This window comes from Aulostomus chinensis, chromosome 15 (assembly GCF_037954235.1).
Source record: "Aulostomus chinensis isolate RoL2024-O1b breed Wild chromosome 15, RoL_Achi_v1.0, whole genome shotgun sequence".
Classification (NCBI taxonomy): domain Eukaryota; kingdom Metazoa; phylum Chordata; class Actinopteri; order Syngnathiformes; family Aulostomidae; genus Aulostomus; species Aulostomus chinensis.
Genome location: NC_141334.1, coordinates 9,305,595 through 9,333,309, shown reverse-complemented (window position 1 = coordinate 9,333,309; position 27,715 = coordinate 9,305,595). Strand labels below are relative to the sequence as shown.

General features: G+C 42.3%; 1 protein-coding gene across 3 annotated transcripts in view; it reads right to left on the bottom strand.

Moving 5' to 3' along the window:
- Positions 1 to 4,281: 4,281 nt before the first annotated feature.
- The window catches only part of LOC147248552 (transcription factor COE1), an 87,656-nt gene continuing 64,222 nt past the window's right edge, over positions 4,282 to 27,715 (bottom strand). For 2 of the 3 annotated variants that reach the window (XM_086226402.1, XM_086226401.1), the window contains 7 exons: positions 18,880 to 18,968; positions 11,768 to 11,833; positions 11,467 to 11,629; positions 11,013 to 11,195; positions 8,628 to 8,825; positions 8,307 to 8,375; positions 4,282 to 7,468 (listed from right to left, as the gene is read on the bottom strand). In XM_086226402.1, the coding sequence (XP_086082528.1) occupies positions 8,308 to 8,375; positions 8,628 to 8,825; positions 11,013 to 11,195; positions 11,467 to 11,629; positions 11,768 to 11,833; positions 18,880 to 18,968 (767 nt within the window). In that variant the 3' untranslated portion in view covers positions 4,282 to 7,468; position 8,307. The remainder of the gene's footprint in view (positions 7,469 to 8,306; positions 8,376 to 8,627; positions 8,826 to 11,012; positions 11,196 to 11,466; positions 11,630 to 11,767; positions 11,834 to 18,879; positions 18,969 to 27,715) is intronic. The other variant, XM_086226403.1, reaches the window with a different exon arrangement.

Genomic DNA, 27,715 nt, shown 5'->3' with positions numbered 1-27,715 from the left:
GACACAGAAGTCTCCCTCTGATCTCATAAAACACACAACTAAGTGGTGCAAGTCCATTTTCTGAAGTTTAACAAAAGTGATTTTGGCAAAAATAAAGGGATATCAACAACTATTGCAGGAGGATGTGTCAGTAAAAGAGCTGCTGTGAGCTGTAACTTCTGAATCACAACAAGCGAACTCATTCATGAAACGTTCTTACATTAAATTTTGCTCTTTCATGCTACAGGTCTATTTTTTAGCCCACAGTTCAGTCTTACAGGCAGGGAGCAAAGCCTATTGTTTACACGTAAGATCAGGCGCAAGGAGTTATATAATCATCAGACTTTGTTTTCTGTCTGCAAGACTGGATTTAGGTCTAAAACCAAGGTGTAAAAACAAAACTGACAATAACCAGTCATATTGAGGCCACTGGTCCATGTGTCCATCTGTCTGAGCATGAGGGAATTGAGGGAAATTCTTAAAATGTGGAATGAATGTTTATTTTGACTGAGGGAAAACTGAGTAGGTTTGGAGGTCAAAGGTCAGGATCAGCATGACCTCATGAAACATGACTTCGGCCATGATTCAGGAATACACATGCTAATCATGACAACATTTCACACACAAGTCAGGCAGGGTTTCTTTAAAATTGATTTTGAAAACGAAAAAAAAAGGCCAAAACTACTTTGTACTGGAGTCAAAACTGTAACTGAGCGTCAGCTGAACATCTGACAAAACTCACCATCAGTCCTGGTGATAAACTGCAGGTGTGAATGAAAAACTGGATCAACAGTAGTAATGAATTAGAGTGAGGACACAACAACTGGAGCAATATCGCCTTCAAAGTTTGACAATCTGAGTTTGGGTAATAACTCAAGGTTCAGGAGCAGGATGAAGAGACAGCGGAGGTGAGAAACAGCAAAAGAGTACAATAAAACCCGGAAAACGGAGAAATGCTCAAACACCTCAGACCTCATGGGACAATGTGATGAAGAACAAAGGAAATGGGTGGCGATGAGTGAACGAGGGACAGGTGTGCCGGTGAATGGGGAGGTCAGGTGACGTGAGGTCGGGAAGCAACTTCCTGCAGGGCGGAAACGAGGACAATAAGACGAACAGAATAAGGTTTATTTCAACGTTTGTGATGAAATACAAGTTGATTGAGTATGTCAGCGTAAATACATGCTTGGAAATATTTGTGTAACAACAGCTGCACTTTTGATTTCAAGCATGAAACGTTCAAGATAATATGCAGTTTCACGCAACGTTTTCATTGTCTGTGTTGCTGGAATATGAAATGAACGGTCATCTTCTGGATTTTGCAACTGTTCTGTGACGAGCCAAACCTCAAAACAAAGCTTAGTGTCAGCATGTGTAAATAAAGGTTCTGAATCCAGCAGAAGGAGGAGGGAGAGGAGGAAGATTGAGGGTTAGGGTGTGTGTGTGTGTGTGTGTGTGTGTGTGTGTGTGTGTGTGTGTGTGTGTGTGTGAGTGTGTGTGTGTGTATGCGTGTTCCTCCAGATGGGGTTAAGTGCACCGGTAGTGTGATGTGGTGATGGAGGGAGGATGAGAGGGATAAAAGAAGGAGAGAGAGGAAAATCACGAGAGGGGAGAGATCCATTAGCTAATGGATGTCTTCAGTCCTATCGTGGCAGACTTAGTATTATTACACACTCACACACAAACGCACACAGACACACACACACACACACACACACACACACACACACACACACACACACTATCAGACATGTAGGTTTTTGTCAATGTGTGCTGTTAACACTCAAATCAACTGCATTCCCAAGCTCATTGAAATGAGGCCACTAGAAGTCTTATTGACACCAATTAGTTACTGGTCTCATGGGCTGCTCACCCATACGACACACACACACGGCGCAGCGCACTGTGTGCGCACGCGTGTGCGCGCGCGTGTGTGTGTGTGTATGGGTGAGAGCCATGAGACAGTAACTAATTGGTGTCAATAAGACATCTGTGGCTCCTCTTTGATTAAGCCTGCAGGCTACAAGTGAGAGAATAACACCTCAGCCTCGATGTAAACACATGTACACACACACGCGCTCACACACACACACGGGCACACACTCCCACACTAGCCTAAATCTTACCCTAGAATGAGTTTCATCTACTCTGTTGTCTTACGTCAAAAGGACCAGCATGAGAGTGTGTAGACGTACACAGTCATACACACGTGCGCGCGCACACACACATGCACACACACATATACACACATTGCCTGCAGTTGTGTTGATAGCTTACTTCAGGCAGGGACCATCTGTCTCATTACAGAAACCGGTCTCACCAGAGAATACATATTGTGCAGGTGCACACACACACACACACACACACACACACACACACACACACACACACACACACACACTCTGGAGACTTACCACTTCTTGTTTAACCCTAAGCATCAACCCAACAATCTGCGTTTTACCAACTGAGGACAGGACTTTTGTCCCAAATTTCACATGCAGTCTGTAAATGAACTCCCGTCTGTTAAGACCGTCAGTAACGTTTATCACACTCATCCCAAACAGCTATTCAAAATTAAGAGGGCCTTCATTTTGGCCTCACAAAATACTAAAAGTCTAGCCCTGTGGTGATTAAAACAGATTTATGAGAGTAAAGTGTAAGAATCACTGACATCACAATCACAAGTGGGCTCAGTTTGTCTGGGAGCAAGAACATTTCTCATCTTTCACCTCAAACGCTGCCACGCTGAGTGACATGTTTCACTGAGCTCTCAAGAACATCTCGCTTTTCCGTGGGGATCGTTCCAGTTTGAGTGGTTCAGTGTGTTCAACCGCTGCACTGGTTGGAACTTTCCTGCTTCTTTAGTTAGTCATGAATGCGTGAGCAGGAACCACTCTGATGCTGCTGCAACTTGAGACTGAGTCTCCACCCTAAAATTTCAGGATTAACATCATGAAGACTTTGGTTTTACCAATTGAGGACACTGATCTTGTTCATCAGTTAACTTAAGTGTGATTAGTGTGCCTGAGTGTGGCTTAAGACACGCGCGCACACACACACACACACACACACACACACACACACACACACACACACACACACACACAGTTCCCCCGTCTGTGAGACCACATCTTTGGCAGGGCTGCTGGTCTTTCTCAACATCAGAGCTGCTGGAGACAAAAACAGTTTGATGTGACAGCAAAAACACAAAGATTAGAGTGATGAAACAAATGGACCCGCTGAGTGAGAACCCTCCTCGTGTATCCGAGTTTTACAACTTATTGTGCAACGTTCGGACCCAGTGGAATTCAATCTTTGGAATGAGTTTCTTGTTTTGCAGTGTGGATTTTTTAATTATTTCCCTCAATTATATTTTTGTACTCTGGATTTTTAGCAAGAAAACACTCTATGTCGTTTGAAGGACATGCCAAAACAAGGACGTAATGTGCACGCGTGTCCTCAGTCGAACAAGAATGGGAATGAAATATTCTATAAGAAGCTCATGTAAACAGCTTGATCAAAATATTGTCTTTTTTTAGAATAAGGTCACTCGTCAGATTCATCCACAAAGCAGGGGGAGCATCATTGGAATAAACAACATTAATGATGGCTGCATCACCATTGTTAGTGTTTACAACTGTGGGACACTCACACATGTGGCGCAAAGGAGCAGTCACATGTCTCACACTACAAATGTGAAACACACACACACGTACGCACACATGCACAAAGACACACACGGGTGATCAGTCAGGCGTCACCGTGTTTCGATGCGTAAAATGTCAAGTGGGGCGAGCATGTGCTTCATACGTGTGGTATGTGTGCAGAAAGGGATGATTCACCCAGTGCTGTCATTCATCTGGTGACATATGCTTCACCTGACAGTAATCGCTTCACAAAAATGAAAGAAAACTGTTTTCCTTCCCCACTTTGCCATGCAGCCCTGGGAAGCAGAAGCAGAAAATAGAATGGGATACAAATCCTCAGCAGGCTCTGAACAGAACCACACGATTGTGATTTCCTACCATTTGAACTTTTAACATAAGTAACTTGTTTTCACTGTTGCCTTTACAGCCCTCCAGGTCATTTTTTTTAGTGGAGACTACATGCAAAAATGCATCGGTGCTGGCTCACTAGAATGGCTGCAGGACACTAAATTGAACAGGGCCTTAATTAACTTGATCAATCACACCTTGGTTTACCAGCGGCTGTGAGAAGGTTCCGTCTGCCTGCCACAATCACAACGTGTGCAAGATAAAACAATCAAACCTTTTCCTGCAGTACAACGGTGAAGAACAAAGATCAACACAGTTTTCACAGAGAGGAAAGAACTTTAATTAAATATAGTGAGAGTCCAAAAGTTATTTTACACTTCAAAGTTAAAAATAATAAAAAAAGAAACAAAATCAACATTATCATCTTTACAGTAGTCTCCTCTTCCCGTCACACTGATACTGCCGATAATGTGTCTGTGTGTGTGTGTGTGTAGGGGTGTGTGTGTGTGTGTGTGTGTGTGTGTGTGTGTGTGTGTGTGTGTGTGTGTGTGTGTGTGTGTGTGTGATTAACTGCTGTACTTCATGAGCCTGATCACATGATGAATGTCATTGCTGCTGTTGGACAAGTGCTTCGGGTCATAGCTAACAAACCTTCTATGTACTCCCTCCTGTACAGGTATTTATATATGTACTTTAAAAACAACATCCCTCAGCTTTAACACATCACATTTATTTCAGAGGAAAAGATGACACACACTCACGCATCTCCTCAGACACACACTCACAACCTCTCGCACATGAAGATACAAACGCAAGTGGTCTCCAGACCCATATTTGAGATAAAATAAATAGGTGGCTCATGTTTTTTTTTGTTGAAAGGAAATATGAGGGAAAGACAGAAGGGCTGCAAACACACAGAGTATTCATTGTACAATCAAAACAAGATGGAAGACGGAGGACAGAAACTCTGCAGGAAGCAGGAGACGCAGCTGCAGGAGAGGAGAGTAGCAGGAAGGCCGAGGATTACGAAGCAACTTTGTTCCATTTTAAAATTCATGACATAGAAGAAGAATCATCAGAATCATCGTCATCATCATCATCATCATCATCACATTCATAAACTCTACACAGAGATAATGCAACAAACTAATCTCAACAATGATATGAACACCGTTAATAAAATCAGGACAACAAATGATTACAATACACCATGGCTTGTTCTAGTTTGAGCGAAATTAGTAATGGAAGTATGGCTTTCAATGAACAGACACTATGATACAAAAACAAATACGTCTTAACATTCAAACTCTAAAGACATGAGACACGAAACTAATGAGGAGCACATCTGAGCATCCTTTTAGGATCTGAGAGACAAACAGAACTTGTTGCTTTTTCAAAGGTTTTTTTTTTTCTGTCTGTGAAACAAAAACATTTTTCGTCACATATTTTGATTAGTGCTTTATTAAGCTTCTGTCTAGCCGATTTCATTTGAATTTCTTCCCTTTTTATAAGATTCAGATTAGCTTTTATGTCCAGTTGAATGTGTGAATTCACTTTCAAATTGAGTAAATAAATTAAATGAAAACATTGAAGCGTATCTGTGAACAATACCTGCTGCAGGTGGAACAAATCTGCTTTTATAAAGCACAGTTGAACGTGGCATTCTTACGGTTTCTGTGCGCGACGAGACGTGGAACAGCAAACAAGCTGAAGCGTATAAGACTGTGTAGAAATCTATACCTCTAATTAAGGCTTTGGCTAAATTAGTTCATTAAAGTTGCTGAATTACAAACCACAAAGGACGACTGACGGAGCAGCGCAGACGTTCTTGTGCGCTGGCCCTTTAAGACTGGCTGGAGAATTCATCTTTATTCCTTAAGACAATGAGTTAAAAAAAGGCATGCAAATGTGGTGAAATGCTGTATTTGACTCATATTTGCTGAACTCGGGGAGGAAAAGTGACACATATTTTCACAAAACTTTGAATTTTAAGACTCAAGTGAAGGTGTAGTGACTCAACATTCTTTGCAGTGCAGCTTTAAAGACACACCATTGGTTAATTTATGCACAAGAAAACCTGATGGGTGGGTAAATAACTGAAGAAACACAATCTGATTGGCCAGTAAAATAACACGGCAAACAACTACATTAAAAAGAAATAAGACCAAAACAACAGAAGTAAAATCTCACACAGGGAAATCAAAATGGCAGCGGTCTTTAAGACGGAGTCGTCCTCTTCTAGAGGTTGAACTTTAGGGGTTGGGAATGAGTTCCATTATTGGGTCAGATCTTGATGTTGGCACCCAGTAATCTCTCTCCTAAGTGGTGAGGGAGCTTAACTTTTGTGACTTCATTATGGTTCCAATCTTGCATATGACTCTAATATCTAAACTCAGATAAATCAGGAGGAAGATCTGTGATGAAACAATATCTCTCCTGGATATCTCGTGTTAAATGTCCCTTGTTTGCATGTTTAATGACCATTTTACTTTCTATTCTGTTGGCGTACGACAGCTTTGCGCTTTCTAGAACTTGTGGCAAAAGTGTGTGTCAATCAAACTCAAAGGAAACATCTCCAATGGCAGCAGTCTCAGGTGGAAGCGTGTGAATCCTTCAGCTCATTGATTAAATGCAGAGGAGGAGTGTGTGGAGACATTGAGTTGGCAAAATTTGTGTGTGTGTATGTGTGTGTGTGTGTGTGTGTGTGTGTGTGTGTGCGGGGGGGGTGTTTAGGTGGGGGGGTGGTGGTGGTGGTGGTGTATGTGTGTGTGTGTGTGTGTGAGTGTGTGTATGTGTGTGTGTGTGTGTGCACGTGGGGATATAGGAGATGTTTGGCTGGATTTTGGCTCTCAATGATTCCTGCAGCCTCTTCATCATTGTTTCTTCTCTTCACCATCATTGTCAGGCATTCTTCACATTATAATTCCTTCATTAATGACCAAAACTTCATAAATAGAAAATCCCTCATGTCAGATGTATTTAGATGATTATCACATTTCACACACACAAAAAAAAAAGAAAAACAACAGAACAATCACTCAAGGGAGGAAGTGGATTCTCTCCAAAATAAATACAATTCATGTGTCCGTGGAGAGTCTTAATCTAGGCGTGGCCATTCTCCTATAAAAGCATCAAGGTGTACAAAGTCTAAACAACTTCTTTCCCCGCAAACAGTCTTGTGTTCTTTGTTTTCTTGCAGTTGTTTTTGTGTTACAAAGGGCCTGAGTTGGGTTTGTTCCTTCAGATCGGGACAGCTGCTTCCATCCCTGACCGGAGTCTGACTGACTGGAAAATCCTCCTCCAGGATCAGTGTGAGTGTGCTCGCTTCATCTTGCACACAGTCAAGCACACAATACACACACACACACACACACACACACACACACACACACACACAAATATACACACACACACGAACACACACACATACACACACACACACACACACACGCACTCACACCTTTACATGGGTGGGATGATCATTCCTGGGATCGCTGCCGGGAGGAGGGAGAGAGAAACGGAGGAAAAAAAGGGGAAAAACTGGTAAAAAAAATAGGCAAATATTTTCAACATCATAAAAGATTCTCTTGTAAATGCATCAGTGTGTTTTCCCATCTGTGTGATGGCAGCGACATTCACAACTTCAATAGAGAAATAAATCAGTAAAGTCAAGCAGAGACACGTCATCTAAGTATCCTGCTCTCACCCCCCCACACACACACACACGCACACACACACAACAGTCAGTGTGTTTTATTACATGTGTGAACGCCTGACAGATCGCATCATGGTGTGTAGTATTTAAACCAGAGGGATGGGTTTAAAATTGTCTGAAGCAGGGCACAACCCAAAATGATAAACGCAAACACACACACATGATTAGAGAAAGTTTGAAATAAACAGTTTTATATTTCATGTGAAGTGAAAACTGAAGAAACAAAATAAGGCTTCAAGCACACACGCACAAAAATGTAAGCAAGCGTGAACGCACAAACAGTTACACAAATCCCAGAGTTGTGTATTTTGTTCTTTGTTTTTTGGGTTTTTTTTTTTTATGTGTAGTTTTCCTTAATTTCCCAGCCAATTGGAGGGCAGCAGGTAGGAGTAACCAGGCAGCAGAGGGGTTTGGTTGTTGCCGTTAGATGAGAGATGGATGGAAAAGTTATGGAGGATGGTGTTGTTGATGTGATGAGAGGGAGGGAAGGCAGAAAAAGACAAAGGAAGTAAGAACAGTGGATGAAAAAGCCGAGAAGTGTTGAAGAGTGACAGAAGACAGGAAGTCCTTCATCACGAGAGTGAGTTAGTGAGGGAGGAGGAAGCTGAGGAACATACTTCAGGTGAAGGCCAGGCCTTGTAGAGAGCTGGCTGATGAGTACTTGCTAGAGTCCACAAAGGTTTGATCTGGTAGAGAGAGGCACACAGGGGGAAGAGAGAGAGAGAGACAGAACAATAACAAGGGAAGGGTCAAAGGTCAGGACAGGAAAAAAGAAGGAGAGTTAAAAGATGGAAGAGAAGGAAAAACACTGTTAATGTTTGTTAATCATTGTATTTAAGTCTTTGTGTCAAGACTGATACAGTAAGTATCCAAATAAATAGAGAAGAAGAAGTAGTCCTCCCTCTAAACATCTGATTGACCGTTGCCATGGTAATTACCTTGGAGCCCGTTGCCGTTGGCACTAGTACAGGAGGGTGGAGGAGAAGAGGAGGGCCTGACCACTGGAGCGAAGGCAGACTTCTGCTTGACGGCCGCCGACACCATGTTGGCCGGAGAGAAGGAGAAGACGCCAGAAGATGAGGAGCAGTTGGAGGGGAGAGAGGTGGAGGAGGCCATGGTGGGGCTGGATGGGACGACTGGTGGTGGTGGTGGTGGAGGGAGATAGAGGACAGGAATAAGAGGAGAGGGAGTGAGGGAGTGAGGGAGGATGAGGCAGGGTGGGCGGATGAAGGGTGAAAGGTGAGAACAGTGGAAAAACAGAAAATGGTCATTTGGTTGAACATGATCTCATTTTACACCCAAATGTTTTTTTGATCTGGAGCTTCTTTCAGGTCTCTGTCCTTCATCTCAATATGAGAAAATCAAGCAATCACATTTTGGACCGGATCTCCAATCTTCTAAAATGCTAGACTTGCTGATACACGAGGTGAGGCTGAAGCACACATATCCAAACACATCCACATTTTTATTGATTTTGAATTAAATTACCATTTATATCTTTTGCAAACATGATGACCATAACAGGCTATTTCCAATCATTAAAAAAAAAAAAATTCTGACATCTGGAAATCATCTCTCTACCCCCCCCCCGGAGAGTCTTCAGTCTCACTTTGGGAATTCCTGTTTTAGAAAACGTAGTGTGCTTCCAGATTTGTGGCATAAGGATTTGGGGTATGATGTTTCCTGTTACGCCAAACAAAGTCATGTGTCGCAAGTTGGCTGCAGCCATTTTCTTTTCTTTAAAGAAACAACAAAAACAACCAAGTATTCTGGATACAAAACAGAGACTGTGGCTTTAAGAGCGAAATAATCAAAAGAGGCGTTCCAAAACTCCAGGAATCCCTCAACTAAAATACTAGTGAGCTAATGACACAACAAGAAACAGGTGGGAGAGCATGAGGACGGCCAAGAGCTGACTGGGACACAGCAGACAGAGACGGATCGACTGATGAGGTACAGGTGAGAACACAAGGACAGGAAGTTAAACCAACAAATACACGGGAGGAAAGGGATTTCAAAATAAAACAGGAAATGACCAAACAGGGTTGGCACAACATTAAACGAGGCAATATTCACTAAAAGACAAGAAATTTCAAGTGGTGCAAAGCATTTTACTCATGTACTGTTCTCAGGTACAATGCAGAGGTGTACTTTCCTTCATTTGAGTAATTACTTTTTAGAGAACTTCATACTTTTACTTCAATACATTTCAAAGAAAGATTGTGCTTTTTAATCTTTTTAATCAGAACCATTCAGTTACAAGAAACTTTGAAGTGAAAGAATTTGCATTGAATACAGTTACTTCACTTTGATAACTCCAAGAGGTCACAATCAGAGCAGTACAACTGGAAAACACACCGCCATAACGCAACCTTTTGTAGGCAGTGTCTATTACTGAGTGCTCTCAAGCACTGGAAAGCACAAATAACACTTCAGTTAAATCCATATTAAATACATTTCTGTATTGATTAAAGTAGACGATTTAATGGAGACTTTTATTTTACCACAGTACTATTCTGTCTGGGTAATTTGATTTTGACTTTAAGTTAGATATACTTCATGCATCGCTAGAAATGAAACCTTAAGAAAAGACAAACAAACAAACACATTAAAAAAAAACACAAAAAAACCCCCCCCAAACAAACCGGAAACATGAACAATATAAAACAAGGAACAGGAGAAGTCCAAAAATCAGTCCATGAACATAAAAACTGAAGAGTCCAAAATGGCATCTTACAGTTCAGATGGGACTAGAACTGGTCCTCAGACTCACAAGCACTCCTCGTAAATAACCAGGGTGCAGGCTAAACTCTAAAATCATTTCCCGAGATTTCAACGAGCCATTTTAACAGACATTTTTTGCGAAACGTCCACAAACTTTGGTCAAGCTTCAATCAAGTCAACTCATCTCACATCACCATCTTCCCTCCCCATCATCAGACAAACTTCAGCCAACAAATCAAATCTCAGATCTTTCTGTGCACCTATTTCCTGTTTGTTTCCAGCTAAATGAAAAAGGGATGCAATTAACCATCACAGGGAGGAGAGGAGGTGTGGCTGTCAGAAGAAAGGAAGAGAGGGGGGGAGGGAGGAGGGGAGAAGATGGACGTGGGACAACATGGAGTTGTGAGTTGGTGATTGTTTTTGAAGTCATACAGACGGAAATCCCCACGGGGGAATCTCCTCTCAGCACATCTGAGGCTCTCACTCTGTCTACAGAGTAAGATTGAGTTTGTTTGTGTGTACAACCCACTATTCTAACCAGGCACAATGTAAGTATACATTTGTGTGTATACGTTTTTCAGGTAAACAAGTCCACTCACTAGCATAAGGCGAGTTGGCAGCGGAGCCGTTCAAGAAAGTAGGTGAGCCTCCCAGGTTGGTCATGCCGGTGTTGTTGACGTAGCCATTCATGGTACTGGTCACTGACGTGTAGCCGGTCTGCTGAGGGGTGGAGCTTGGAACATAAGCGTGAGGAGATACACTACTGCTGCTGCGCACAAAACCTGTCAAAGTCATGGTGGAGGTGAAGAGGAGAGCTGGTCAGTGTTGGCTTCAGACAAGTGCAACATATTGTGTTGTGCAATAAAACCACGGAGTGCAACATGCAATGTGACTTAAAGCTGTTTGTCTTGTTTGAGTGGGTTAATGTGTGCATGATACCAATATGATGTCCATGCAAATCTTAAAATAAGAAAAAAATGTGCACATATTTAGATATTGGAGGTTATTTGTCATTTTGTGATTGGGATTAAACCTACAGTACTAAAGTCTTACCCTGATTGGCCTGTGAGGGTTCAGAGACATTGACAGACAGCTGTCCGGTGAAAGAATTGACCCCCATCATGCCAGAGTGGGTGGAGCCAGACAGCTGGGTGTGTCCTCGTGGAACGCTGTAGAGAGCTTCTGCTATGTCCGCTGCACGTTTCAGGATTATCTCCTACAGAAGGAGGAACAATAAATACAATACACACACACACACACACACACACACACACACACACACACACACACACACACACACACACACACATCTGCTTCCTTCCATGCTGATATTGTCTGAGTGTTCGGTTCTTACCTGGTTATTATGAGGCAAACCATAGAGGGCTTCTACCAGGTCAGCTGCTCGCTTCAAAATAACCTCCTGAGAGAGAGTAGGAGGTGGAATTAGTGTGTGCAGGCAATGATGTGAGCTTTGAGGATAATTTGGGGAGATTTTAGGGAAAATCTGGTCTGATTAGTATCTATCTGATGCCGGATGGAATGGTTTTCCTCTCTGGCTGGATTTATTAAAAAAACAAACAGAAGAGACTGGGAGGCAGAGGGTAGAGGGACTGGAGGCACTTCCTTTAAAACGTCACCCACCCACAATCCCAGAGAGACGGTGTCCACCCTCGACTAGTTAAATGAATTAAATCAAAAGTAAACAAGAGAGAAAGTTTACATAAAAAACTAATAAAAAGTAAAACAACTAATACAATAATAGGCCCGCAATTGCCTTTCAGAGAAGGAAACACACATGAACGTTCAGTCCCCCTCTCTCTCCCCGCCTCCTCACACACACACGCACACACACGCACACACACGCACACACACACACGCACACACACACACACACACACACACACACACACACCATCAACCAACATCCATTTCACTATCTATTTATGCTAAACAAATTGCTTTTCACACTTTTTAAAGGCAGATGATCTACAGTCAAGTCAAGAGCTTTTATGCATCCGTCCTGAAGTGACAGGTATTTATAATGTACTCTGAAGCACATTTAAAGTGCTCTGCAGGATCTTCAGCTGTGAGTTGCTGCTCATATCCGACCACAGAGATCCAGCTCTTCCCGAGTGGCTCTGACAGGCCAAAAGGATCCTTCAGAGGGCAATATTTTTAATAGTCATTTACAAACAATCAGGAATGAGCAAGAGCTGGATGGATTCAGCAACCGATAGCAGAAGGCGATAGTCCTGAATTTCACATTACATCCTCTTTAGTTGCTTCAACTCTTCCTCCCTGCTTGTCATCCCTCCTCTGCTTTGTCTGATCCATTTTCACCTTCCTCGAGCTTTCCCTCCACACAGGGAATTCTCTTTATTTCTCCCACCCACTAAACCTTGTACAATTCAGCCTTTTTTCTGTGTCTCTTTATTGCTTTGCCCCGCTTCCTCACCCACACACCCTCTCTCCCCTGTTCTCTTTCGGCTCCCACCCTGGGGTCTAAGGTGTCTTGTTTAACAGTTAGTGTGTTGTCGTTTCCACAGCGTGAGGCCACCCAGCGACAGAGAGAAAATTACTCTGTGCTTCACAATATTAACCTGAACTGTGCGACACACACACGCACACTTATGGTTGGCTGCGTGTGTGCTCTCCTGTGAGTCTGTGGGTGGTGGAACATATTGCCTCTCCATCAGTGTGTGTGTGAGTGTGTGTGTGTGTGCGTGCGTGTGTGTGTGTATGTGTGTGAGGAGAGGTCACAGAGCCAGTCAGCAGTTTTAGTGTGACTGCCTATGGTGCTAAATTCAATCTTTTACACATTATTATGGCCAAGCTGGCTCTCTGTTAACCTCTCATTATAAGACTGGTGAGCAGAGATGCTTTCACACACGTGCACAAACACACTCACACACACACACACACACACACACACACGCAATCTCTCTCTCTCTCTCTCTCTCTCTCTCTCTCTCATAGAAATCTGATCCTGAATGTTCGAGCGGTTCCAGTAAGACAGTAGCTGATAAACGGGAAGGAAAGATGATCCTCTGGTAACATCATCATTATCAGGTCGGCAGGCCTCTGCCACGACCATCACTCAAAGCCTGCCGGATCAATGCACTATGAATACTTGTTGACGTCTTTTTGTATATGAACACATCATGCTACTCCCATCTCTCATTTAATCTGTTGCAGGTGGTGCCTGAAATAAATCTTTAGATTAGATAGAATTGAAAATTCATTGGGTTTATATAATGTAAGTGGAAGAAGAGTCAAATGTCCAATTGGAGCCACTAACGTTTTGAAATTAAGGCCCCAAACTTGTGTCAGTAGCAGTGTCTTCACTTGCGTAGGAGTTTGGGGAGTTCAGGTACCTTCCATCAAATCAGTGATTTTCAGACTGAAACTAAGAGCCTGTTGTGAACGTCAGCTCTGCTTCACCATCATCATCTGACTCCTGCTGCTCCTGGAGGTGGTCTACATGCTTTCAGGTCTGAAGCTGGTGTGTTTCCACATTAAGAGCACATTTATACTCAAAGCACAGCAGCATAACTAAATTATTGAAGGACCTTACAGGTGACGTCTTAATGTGTTTTGTATTGATGTATTGTTGTTTCTTTAACACTTTACTTTGCATCACACCCACATTGTGCATCATTTAACTGAATTGAGAATGGACTGAAGGCTGCCTTAGACCAGGCACTGAGGAGAAATTAAATAAGGTCACGTGTCAAGGTTACACACAACAGATTGTGCTTGACAATACAGCTAATCCAAACTAAAATATAGACAATGATTTACTGGTGAATCAACAGGTACATGTAACCCAGTTTTCTCTTCTCAAACATATTTATGCTCCGTAATTCAGCGTATATGCTGTGTTGACCTTCTCCTGCTCTACTTTGCTGCCAGTCATGATTTCCCTCTGTATCATGACAGCAGAGTGACAGAAGTGACAGCGAGAAGAATTTTCTTTCATTCTTGCAATTGCTACAATCAATTTTGATTTTACAACTTTAATCACCGACTTCTAATGTCTCAATCAGTGCTGAATGTACGCCAGACATGTACTCGTCCATCACTTCATGTCTGGATCGTAACATTCTTTAAAAATAAAATTCAATATCATCTCATGACGAATTCAAGTCCTTGATGGACTTTATTTAACTCAGCATCAAGTCTTTTTTAACCTTGAGTGCAATCTATTCTCGTGGAGTCTATTTATTGTATTCAGGTATATATGCAGACAGGCAGGTCGGCTGACAGGAAGAGAAGTGGAGGATGAGTGAAAGGAAAGACAGATCTGTTGGCAGAGAGAATGGAGGTGTCTAGGTGCTTTTACTGTCTGAGTTATGACCAGCCTTAATGTGATAACCATACATCACACACACACATGTTGCATGCATTAGGACCAGGAAACGCTGAGCTGAGCATCCATGAGGTCAGATGTGTGTGCGTGTGTGAGTGTGAGTGTGAGTGTGAGTGTGAGTAGAGTGCGTGTGCCAGGCCAGCACAGACATGACACACACATGACTTATTCCTCTCTAATGCCGGTACATTAGACGCTTGATCCGCTTCTAATGTCCCATTAGGGATGCCGTACATGCAGGGTCACACCTCACACAGAGATGATGTCATACGCTACATGTGGGCCCAGAGGGACGAGGGGTGCGATCACACACACAAATACTAGTATCGACATGCGTGCACGCTCAAGGGGACATCTTCTCACACTAATACGCAGAGGGACACTGTCGAGGTTTCTTATCTCAGTTGAGTTGATGAGAAAATCGACAGAAGAATCAAAGTAGACGACAGTTATTTACTGTCTGATGTCTTTATGTTCCCGCCTCACCAGGATTACTCATATTGGTGATGCTGTTGACATGACCTCAACACCATGCATGACATCATCAAAATGGGTCGCATAGCAAAGTCAGCTGAGTGAGTCACACAGGAAATCACGACCAGAGGGACAACCACACAGTGGTCAACTATCCCAACCTCAACTGCTTCTCTGGGGAACACTTAAAACATTTGTGATGTTCGGTGTAAAATATGTTTTACTATTTGTTTTGGGTTTTCTTTTTTATTTGAATAAAAAAAAGTGCCCACTTTTTCAGAGCAATTTCATGACAAAGTGACATTAAATCAAACATTTGTGGATATTGTCACTTGATTTTGCTATAATTATGTTGAATCACCCAAATCTGGAAGGGAATAACTGAATATTCTAGTCTGACAATTCAGCTTTGACATAACGTGTCATCACACAAACCTCATTAACTGGGTTTGGGCTCAGTCTTGGCAGCGACAAAGCAGCCATTCAAATAATGACTAGAAGAAGTGTACAAAGGTTTTATGTGGAAAAGTGACTTGAGGAGCTTGTAATTTTTGTAAAAGCTAACAGAATTAAAGGAAATGAAGAGTAAATAGAGATATGTAAACAGAACAATGACGATTCTCTCTTCAAACACAGAAGAAATGTATGAGCTCTACCTGTCCCGAAGGAGAAAACAGATGTTGTAGTTGCATATAATCCATCTGCTTAGCGCCTTGATAAATGCCTCTGCAGCTCGTTTTCTTCTTTCTTTTTTTGCACCAAATGATGGAGAATAGCAGTCAGTAAGAGTATGGATTAGTATCCTATTGTTGTCTATATGGATCACAGTCTAACCACAACCATCTATTGCACTAAATGTGTTTTGCTGGGGAGAGACTGAGGCTTTCTCTGTTGATGTGCTTGTGTATCAGCACACCACGCATCTCCTTGATCCGGCCTTGGTGTGGATGTACAAACAGCTCATAGTAGATATAATGCAATGAAATCACCTTTTATTAAGCCTAACAAAATAACCTTAAGGCAGACAGGACAGTAACTGTCTTCTAGTGCTGCCTTTTTTCATCCACAATTCTTCTGTTGCAGCGAGTAGGGGTCTACCCACCGGGAGTGGTGATGGATTTCTTTGTGCATCCAAAGAGACATTTCTGCTTCTGACTCACATAGTTACTGGCAGATCATTCACACAAGTGATAAGAGTATAAAACCGCTTTTCAGCAAGATTCAGTTCTTCATAATTTAACATTTCAAGTTCCTGAAATATTTATTTATTTACATTTAACAAGTCAAGAGTCTGAATGTCTAAAGATAAAAGGATAAAAAGGGTAAAGATAAAAGGAGAAAAAAAGCGATTTGTTGTAACAGTCTGATTATTTGTGGCTGCACAGTGAAGCTCCAGGTCTGAAGGTGTAACAACTGCAGTAATCAGTCCATCCAAAACCAGTAACACAAGTTTTATCTTCTAGCACAGATGTCACAAACTAGAACATGTAACTTCTAAGTGTTCCATGGTGGTTTTAAAGAGAACAAATCAGGCTCCATTGTGTGTGTGTCACTGTACATATGTGCACATATTGATGGATGCTGAAGAGATCACTGTGGCACAACCTGGCAGTTCAACACTGGTGTGTGTGTGTGTGTGTGTGTGTGTGTGTGTGTGTGTGTGTGTGTGTGTGTGTGTGTGTGTGTGTATGACCACCAAAATCCCAAAATGTTCACTGAGCAATTATAGAATCGGCTGTCCACTCGTAATCCTCTCATACACTCCACTGCCCTGTCTGTCTATCTGTCTGTCTGTCTGTCTTCTATGTAGAGCAATAAAGTCTTTTTTAACTTCAGTAAAGAAGCTGATCAATAATAGCAACAGTCAGTAGTGCGTGTGTGTGTGTGTGTGTGTGTGTGTATTGGTGTGTGTATGTGTGTGTATATGTGGCACCAATTATATTCCATCACACGCACCAACATCACTTCTTAGGGACTTAACCGTTACGGCATCATGTGACTGATCACCTCCTCACAGAGACACAAACCAGACTGGCTTCCCAAGATACAGACCAATAAAAAGTAATCTCACTTTCACGCTAACAAACTGCAGTAATAACGTCACATTACCCTTAGACACACGAACACACACACAAATCACACAGCTGCTGATCGACAAATAGTAACATTTTAATTGTCACGACCATCAGCACATGATACGGATGAGCAAGGTAGCCTTGGAGTCTGTGTGAGAAAAAGTAGACTCTGATGTAAAGCCTTTCCTCACCATCAGTACTGCCTTGAAAGGGTGTGTTTTATTAACTGCCGTTTGATTTTAGTGCCTATAGCCCAAACAGGAATGGCAGGTTATATAATAAGTGGCTGTTAAAATCTTGAATTGTTTTTTTTCTAATGAGAAACTTCAGGGAAACAAGTGTGGCGTATATGTGACATATAAATGAGACGTCATGGCAAGTGAGAAACTCCCCATCTGACACGTGGGGCGTGAAGTCGTAAATGGGGAACTGTTGTAATCAGGGCTGTGTGTTTAGAGAAGGTTTCAATTTAAAGTTTGTTATCAGGATCAAAGCTGACGAGCATTGCTTCATGTGGATTGAGAATAATTACTGGCCTGTTGCCAGAGCCTCTTTCGAGTGTTTTCCTCAAATGTTCTCTGTATTGTCACGTGTCAACATGTCTAAAAAAAAACAACCAAAAAAAAAAAAACAAGCAAGTGAAAGACATAAATGTTCATAGCTGTGAATCTACACTCATCTGAGGTGTGGCCAGTGTATTATGCATCGAACATGTTACTACAACATTACATGCGATTGTTAACACATGTGTAGGTGCCGGGGTGTCGGAACAGCCGTGATGATATCATGTCATCGCCACATCATCGCATCATGACCAGCGCCCATCCTTTGATGATGTCACAGCTCACATACACACACAGACGCACTGTGAAAGGGGTTTGGTATCAAAGCAGAGCTCATTGTTTGGTGTTAATTGTTTACATCTGCTGATCCTTTAAACACTTCGCTTGATCTCAAACTGATTAACAAATAATCAGATATGACTCTGATCTGGAGGAGATTCAAACACTGTAATCAAGTTCAAGCAGCTCACACACACTCACAGAGAGAGGGAAAGGGAGAGGGAGAGGGGCGGAGAGAGGGAGAGCAAGAGAGAGAGAGAGAGTTCATGAAGAGGTAAAGATACAACTCAAATGTGAAAACATATAAGACACACAAGACAAACAAAATATGAACACAAAATCATTGTGGTGTTTAGTGGTCTGAGTGGTATGGGCTGGTCCTTTGATAGCAGCGCAACAGTCAGAAATATTTGCATGACCAAGAAAAAAACAGAGCCTCGTTCATTCTGGGTTCACTGGGCCTCCACCATAAAATATTCTTACACACACATATTTGCTCTTAGGTGACTTTTTAACCCCCAATTTAGTCTCAGAGGCAGGAAGCAAATCCTGATGACTATCTCTAAACTCATCTATTGTGTACCTAGTCAATGCAGGCTTGGGTGATAGCCAGTTACAAATTTGTGTGCATCATAAATTAGGCCCACGATCCAGAGAAAACATCCGATAAAAGTGCAAAAGGTTAACTACTAAATTGTTTCTGTACCTTTGGCAGCCTCTCGGGGTCTCCAGGGTGCCGGGGGATGACCTTCTGAAGCCTCTGGAAACCGTAGTCGATGGTTGGCTCGTTCAATGCTGCACAAGACAGATGAACCACAGAGTTGTTAGTAAAAAAAAAAAAAAAAAGAGGGAAAAAGCAAACAGTTTGTTCTGTTGTTGAAAAGCAGAAGTTACTGCTTGGAGACTTAAAATTCACAGATGCATCTTTAGTGGTCACCTATTTCTCACTTCTCCTTTAAGTCAATAGCTGACATTCTATGTAGGGACATTTAGTTCCCACAATGCTGAAGTATTTGTAATTGCATCATAAAGAGCCTGGAGGTTAGAGAGGCCGTCTTGCTTTGATTAGTTAAAAAAAAAAAAATCTGTCTGGGAAACTTGAACAGAACAAACACAATCTCTCATCAACTCCTGTGTTGGAGCTACTCAGCGGACACCAGCCGAGGATTGTGGGGATGCTGGTTGCCTGCCAGCATGAAATGTGTAAAAGTGTGAAGTTTGGTTTTCACAGCTGATAAGAATCTGACAGCTAGAACGTGTGCTTTTCAGTGTAAACATTTCAGTTGATCATTTCCCTCAATTGTATGAAAAACATTCAGTATTAGTTGAAACTACAGAACCACAAACGGGTGTGTACTCATTTCCTCACATTGGCCTTGTGTTTTTCCAGCATTGATCACGTTTATGCTTTGAAAAGCACTAAAGCACTAAAGATAGACGTGATCTACATATACTGTTCTTCAAACACTGCAGCGTGTGGGCCTGCAGTTGAAGGGCCGGTTCTCAAAATTCAGCTAAAATAATGTTCGTACTTCTTTCGTCATGTGAACAGTTGCCCTGCAGTTCCTTAAAGTCAGAGTTATTTGTTCAGTTTTGAGATTTAAATCTGTGAAAATATTCATGCCATCTGGATAACTCTGGGAATTTATTTATTTCTGCTGCTAAAATGAAGAGTTGCAATGATCTACTAGGAAGGTGCCAGTCTGACATGTCCTGAAACTCATCTTGACAGATTATAGCGCTGCAGCTAAACGCTACAGAGCATCATTTCCATAGCAACCATTCTGCACTTCCACTACATGGATGAGAATAGAGATTGTGAGTTACTCGCTAAAGCTGCAGTTTAACAACTGAAGGAATGACAAAAAGAAAGGGTGAAACATTGGGTACCATGTGTGGGTGCTTCAGGTGTGTGATATTTCTGATGAGAGTTGGTGACGCCTCTAATAAACAGAGAGCTTGTCTCCGCGGGAACATTCCCCAGACTTTACTTTTGACTCTCTTTTGTTGCATTTTATTTTTTTCATTCTTGCATTTTGTCGTGGTCGTCACGGTATTATTGGACCTGCCGTTGAGGATCATCACCGGGGGGACATAGCACATCATAAGTTCTCCTCTTAAGAGGCGCCCCAGCTGCTGAGGAGGTGCTACTGCAGCAACCAGGACACAAACTTTGGACACATAATTGTGTCTGTATGGACGCCAAACCAAGCAATGTTGGTAGAACCACAACTGACCATTGCAGCTCTGGAGCACCTAACACTTATAACCTGTTGACTTGACAAGCTGAGTCGGTCCAGTTTACACCTCTGCAGGATTTCTATGAGGATCTGTTACATTTCAAAACTACAGCAAGTTACTAGGCGTGATCACCTGACTGTGGACATTTCTACAGGGACCATTTCTATGGCCAAAAAGATGACACTTTTAAAAGAGACCCAGACGGAATATGATGGGAGAGGAATTAAAAAAAAATAAATATATATTACAACTTTCACCCCTAACGTGTTATTTTTTTGGAGGGCGGGGATTTCAATTTTACCCGCATGGTTGAGTTAGACGATTAAACAACAATTTCAACCTCTCTGATGGTGTATTGTTGGAATCCGTGGCGGTACGACTGATAGAGTGCAGGTGAGACACGTGATGAATAGACTTCATGTCGTGGCTGATGGTGCCAAAAGCATCTGTATGATAATAACGCTGCATGTATCATGGAAACGGTTTTAAAGGACGCTTAGTGCTCCATTTAAGTTGCAATTACATCCTCCTACAGCCTTTATCCAATCAATATGTCAATCAAGTCATGCCCTGAAAGCTTTGTCAGTCAGAAGGGTTTTAAGAATAATGCGTGCACGCCTGCATGTGTTTTTGTGTTTATTCATCTGCGCTGAGCGTGTCTTCACCCCTGAAGAACCTCCTGTGCTAACGTTATTGAGTGTGTGTTTGACAGATGGAGGGAGGAGAAAAGACAGTCAGAGAAAGATGTAGAGAGGTAGCAGTAAATTAATAGATGTAGGTGTGTTTGTGTGTGTGTGTGTGTGTGTGAGTGAGAGAGAGAGAGAGAGAGAGAGAGAGAGAGAGAGAGGGTGTATGTGCAGCTGGAGTGATGTTTGGTACTTTCCAACTCTAAATTACTTGCAGCTGAACGTCTCATGTGTTGCCTTCTAGTTGCTTTCAGTGAGTGTGTGCATGTATTTTATATTTATGCCTATTTTATTATAACATCACACCCAAGTTTCTGGTTTCTGTTATGCCCTGACCTACTCAATTTGTTGGCAACAACTTCAGAAATTACAAGCTGTAAAAATAGCAGATGTTGAAAACTGACAATGAATGGATGTAATGAATATGACAACCTCCTGCTCAAAGGAATCCGCAAATAATGATTTTACAATTCAGCCCAAACTATTTTAAATCCTGTCTCTCAAACATTCAACCTCCTGCTACGAAACCTCTACCGCCACGGATGGCTAACTCTCATATGATGTTGTATTTTACTGTATTTGAAAGCCAACTAAAAATGGAGGAGGAAAAACCATAAAGTAGACCTATGACATGACGACATGACAGAATTAAGTTTTGCTCATAGCCCCTTAGATAGGGTTAGCTTGGCAACTAGCGTCAAGTGTGTGTGATGTCACAGCCCAGAAAAGTCTAAATTCCCTGACTTGCGATGTTAATGAAAGCAAATATAGTTTGTGTTTCTGCGCTGTGATATACATCTGCTTCAACGTGTATTAGACGCTCCACCCTGCCTGTAAATTTCATGTATTCAGCCACGTTGTTTTCCCTCATCTTGTTAATAGAGAAATGCGCAGAGGGCAGAACTTTTCTTTGGCGAAGGCAACGAGAGAAATCAGGTGAAAGAGAAGAGAAGAGGTGATGGAAGGATGGGAGGAAGTGAGAGAATGTGTTGGACGTCCAATAAATGAAAAAAAACAAAAACAAAAACTGAACTCAGTTATGGTTCAGTTAACAACAAAAACAGCTGCCTAACAGTCAGTGGGATATCAACTGTCAGAATTAACTGCCAATGTCAGATCCTCGCTTGCTGTGCATCTCTGGAGACCTTTAACCGGCTCCAGCTCTAATATAACACACACTCACAAAATCAACACACACACACTCACAAAATCAACACACACACACGCTCACAAAATCAACACACACACACACACACACACACACACATGCACACACACAAATGATTTTGATGCTTAAAGTATATAAACCTGAGTCTTTACAAAGAGAACAATATGTTCCTTGAAACTCTGAAGTGTGTGTGTGTGTGTGTGTGTGTGTGTGTGTGTGTGTGTGTGTGTGTGTGTGTGTGTGTGTGTGTGCGTGCGCCAAAAGGTCAGTCTTCTGAGGCCATTTCTTTGGTGCTTTCCTTCTGCAAAGAAACAGAAATAGCACCGGTGCTGCAGAAGCCCTCAGAGTGATTACACATCAGCTGTAAAAGGCCTGGATAACGGCATTCCAGGTGTATTCACCAGCCAAACACTGGTCCCACCGATGCATACCAACACTAACTAAATTCATCTTCAAACCTCCAAACAGTTTTTAATTTGATTCTGTTCTGAGATGTGAACTCAGAGGGGGCAGACAGCTGCACACAGATATGGTAACTTAGAATCGCTAATGCAAAGAATGGAAAAGAAAATATCCCGTGAGGAAACATCCCTTCCAACAGAGAGTAGATGATTAAACTGTATGTAGCCTGAGATTTATAGACGGGAGTATAGGTTAGGATGCTCAGCTATTGGACGTTAAAATGGGCCGGTGAGCCTGAGCCTCCAGCTGTTTGGCTCCTGTAGAGGAAGTCCCATTCCCAAAGAAGGTATCAATTACCCAAACAAATTCTCCAAGCTAATCGACAAAACACAGAGCTGTTTCCACAATCAATTGATTGTGGAAGTTAAGAAAATTAAGAGCATTCTTTCAAGTGCATCTGCATGCTGTTCAGGGCTTTTTTCATTTGCTGTCCGCAGAGATAAATATGATGAATTCACTTTTGGGGCCAGTTACATACTAGACAAGCTATAGCTGCTGAAAATATGTAAATCACAAAGATCACAAACACCCTAAATAAATGCTTTGCACCTTTCAGTTTGATTCATTTAATGATTCAAGTTCGTGGGTGGAAGAAAGTCTACCAAAGTAAGATGAATTGTGACTTGAAGCACATTTTATGTGTGTGTCCAAACAATAAACTCCTCAGTGTGTGTTATATTGGCAGCCAAAGATCAGCTCTACACATGGATCTGTGCTGGCAGTACCAGGATGCATTGCGCCCACCAGCGATTACCAACAGATGTTGAATGGTCAGTTGAACAGCCAAATATGATGAAAACACATCAACATTAGCAAAGGGAAATCTGGGGTTTGCTCTTTGCATTTTGCATCAGATGACTACCACAGAGTTGACATGTCTTGCACGGCTAATGCAGCTGCAGCCTCGGCCCTTCTCTGTTGTATGTCTTCAACCATACACACTCTGGCTTAAATAAACACATCGCTGTCGGCTAAAACACTGTCAGATGTATCCTTGTCCAAAACATCTTCTGGATTTATGTTCTGTTGGACATGTAGCTAGCTTGAAGTATAAGCCAAGAGTACATGGAAGTTTTGAGTGGCAGTGTGCCCCCTGGCGATCCACGGGTGGGGCTCAATAGCCTTGTTTTCATTTAAGTTATAGTGTGGATCATTATGTCATGAAGTGCCAGCGGAACTTTTGGAAAAAAAGTCACAGGAACTTTTTCATAGTTCCTATAACCATTGTATTACGTCTCAGGGGAACACTCCAGTGGCTGGTTCCATTGCTGGGTTCCTACAACTGCTTGGTCCAAAAGCAGTGATAGTTTCACTGTAGCCTAAACTATTGTCGAGGTTGACAGACATAAAGGTTGCACATTTTCCTTTTAACTATCAAAAACTCATGCCAAACAACATGAGCACCATAAAAACAGAGACTATGGAAAGAGAAAAAAGAACATAAAGCTCTAAGAAATTCAGCTCAAGCGGGAGATGATCATTTCCATAATTGTGACTTCACAGAGAACATCAAAGACCAAGATTAAAGTTTAGATTTTAAAAAAAATGAAGAAAAACAGTAATAAATATGTCAGTGAAAGATGTTGTGTGTCTTGCCGGGTCTGGAACTTGTTAGTAATTATAAGTTAGTGATGTAAACTACAAATCACTTTGCTGATTAGATTTTGTTTCCTTTTATTTCAGTTCAAAAACAATAATTGAGCAGAGTGGATAACTGGCGACACAGAGACTTGAACTTGTTTGATCTCCACTCATTCTGCCACCCTGCTGCCCATGAAAGCATGTCAGCCAGCATGAATCCCTCCTGCTACCCCCTCCCCTCTCTCCTCCCTCCCTCCGTTCTGCTTTGTCTCCTTCCCCCTCTTTCTTAACTACACCTTCTGTCACTTTCGCCCGTCCATCCAACCATTCCTCCATCACTCCCCCACTTGAATCCCTCCAGCCTCGCTCTTCCTCTCAGTTCTGAGCTGCCTGCAGATCAATACTCATAGAAGTTTCATGAGGACGGACCCTCCGCTCCTAAAAACCTGAAGCGAGGAGTGAGGCAGAGGAAAGAAGATAGGGGGAGAGTAAAAAAAAAAGATGTTTGTGTTGAAGCCACATGTCTCTGATTTCTGATGCATTATACAAGACTGACATTTATTTTTTGCTAGTATTTAAATAGACGACAGCAAAGGGAGAAGGAAGGGTGAAAATAACAGTGAGGACTGATGTAAAAGGAGAAGAAAAAGTGGAGGAGGAGAAGAAGAGGTGTGGTGAGATCGATTCTCTGGCCAGCCAGCAGTTCAATACCACTGAATTATTGCTTCATTCTTCCCCTTATGAGATGAGATCTCTTTCTATCCCCCCTTCCCTCTGTGACTTTCAGGCTTACTATGTCTATATGTACATGTGTGTATCTGCATGTGTGTCTCATTACATGTGTGTGTGTGATCCATTTATGAGTGGATCAATACTTACAATCTGGTTTGAAGTCCACTTATCTGTGTCTTCTCCGCCTCTACATCTCCTGCTCTGTCTTTGTACCTTTGTTGAAAAACTAACTTGCTCGGATGAAGGAAAAGTCTAAAATTGTGATGCTTTTGCAGCCTTGAGAGTCTCTGCAGCTGCAACGACAATAAATCAGCTCTAAATGAGTGTGTGTGTGTGTGTGTGTGCTGTGTTGTGTAAGTGTGTGTGTGTGTGTGTGTGCTGTGTTGTGTAAGTGTGAGCATTTATTGATTGTCACTTTGTACTATTGTGTGTTTATATGAGTGTGTGATGTCGAGAATGTTAATCTTTCCCACCAGGCAGATGAAGCAGCCATACGGTGTGTGTGTGTGTGTGTGTGTGTATGTGTGTGTGTGAGTATGTGTGTGTCTAATGTGCATGTGTATATGTGGTAGACCATCTGTTTACCAGACTACAAACCATCTTTCCCTCATATCGCTCTGATTTACAATTACTTTCAAATCCTGCCCCTGTTTGAAAGCGTGTGTGGTAAGTTGTGTACGACATGACCCTCTGTGAGTATATCTTTCTCTGTGTGTGTGTGTTTGTGAGTGTGTGTTGTTGCATATTTGTGTGAGCGCACACTTGTGAGCATGTTTAATTGCTCAGTCCTTACACCCAGAGGCAATCCCAGAGAAAGCGCTGAAAAACCACAGCAGCCAATCAGCTTTCACCGCTGTGACATTTCACCAGTGACTTCCAGGGAGAAGTCGACCTTGAGGCAGGGTCAGGCAACCGCAACCGCAGATCGCGTTTCCTGGGTCACATGTTGAAGCCATCAGCCAATCAGGAGGTCATGCGGGGTCACCTCCGCCCAATAGGAGAAACAGTTTTAGAGCAAACGGACCAATTACTTGTCAGCTAGCCTCAGGGTCAGAGTAAAGATGTTTTGACTGAAGGAGGAACACAGGCTGAGTGCATTTGTACAAAGAAAATTACAAGTCAAGCACATTAAAACACGCAATGAATCTTATACGAAAAAGTTCTTGATCTTACAAATATTGTTAATATTCAAACCACAAAGTTCTAGGTTTGTACGAAATGGAGTCATCTTTCGTTTTTTCACACATCCAGTGAACATGGCGAGATTGTAAATCGCGCAGTTCATTCCTGTACCAGTATCAAACTGGTACTTGAAAAAAATCAATTTTTTGCCTCCTTCTTTCATTTTTTTCATCACCAATTCACTTGAGCCTTGGTCGGTGCTTAACCCCCCTCTCCCCCTCTGGGAGGCACAGTAAACTACCACATATTTCCTCCGTTTGTGGAGTTGCTGGCTATATCTTTTCATATGAGGAGTTTCACCCAGGGGACATAGGAGGGAGGATCAGTTCCCTTCCATCCCAGAGCAGGCACCCTGACTACGAATAGGTAGCACCCTCATCCTGCTTCCTACCTGAAGTTATAGCTACTCCCTGTGACTGAACTCAGCCAGCGACCCCTGTGTTGGTGGGCAACACAATTGGCGCAGCACTACTTGGAATTCGCATTCTAATTCTAATTTCTTTCATCTGCTGCAAGAGATGCACATTGACGGGTTAGGCGCTAAACCACACCAGATGTGGGTCCAGTACTGCATCACAGAACTTCATTTCTTGGTGAGGTTGCACCGGACAGAAACGGGGTAAATGGTCTAGTTTGTAAGAGTTGTCTGTCAGTCGGTGGTCAGGGCGAGCTTGTCTGTCTGGCTTCGAACTCAGCCTCCTACTCAATGGCACATACACACACTCAAGTTGCTTAACATCCCTCGCCCCCTCTCTGAAATGTCACAGCTTTGAAAACAGACCGTTTATTTATGGTAGGATTTTGTTCATCCTCATTGATCAGTTTTAAATCCTCATCTTTATCTTTGGTTTATTACTGGAGTCATTAAGTGTCCCATACCTGAAAGAATCTATACAGCAGCTGTTTTTCCTGTCTCTGTCTCTCTGTGAATGACGTCATCATTATGGTGTGATGGAGCCATGTTGAGTGGATCAATACCAGACATCACATCACCTCCATCCATTTCCACATGTGAACAGAATCTCTCTCTCTCTCTCTCTCTGTCTCTCTCTCTCACACACACACACACACACACACACACACACACACACACACACACACACACACACACACACACACCCACGCACGCGTGAGCGTCCTCTTCCATTCTCTCCACTTTCTCCTCCACCACTGCAAAGCTTTCAGTCAAAGTCAACCATCCAGTGAGAAAACCTTCCCAACCTTGAGTGTGTGTGTGTGTGTTTAATGTGTGTGTTAGTAAACTGGGTGTTCTGGATGATTTCACTAATAGTTTCAATATGGAGCGCTATAAAGAGCAGACTGTTTAATTGTAGCGAGTTTTAACGAGCCTCTGATTATGGCAACATTCTAACGAGTGTGGGTCGTTAATGTTGACTAATCTACAGTCATTAGTTCAACACTGTCTGGCCTGAGAGTGAACTGCAACGCTTGGATGCTGTTCACATGCGCGCGCACACAGATACACACAC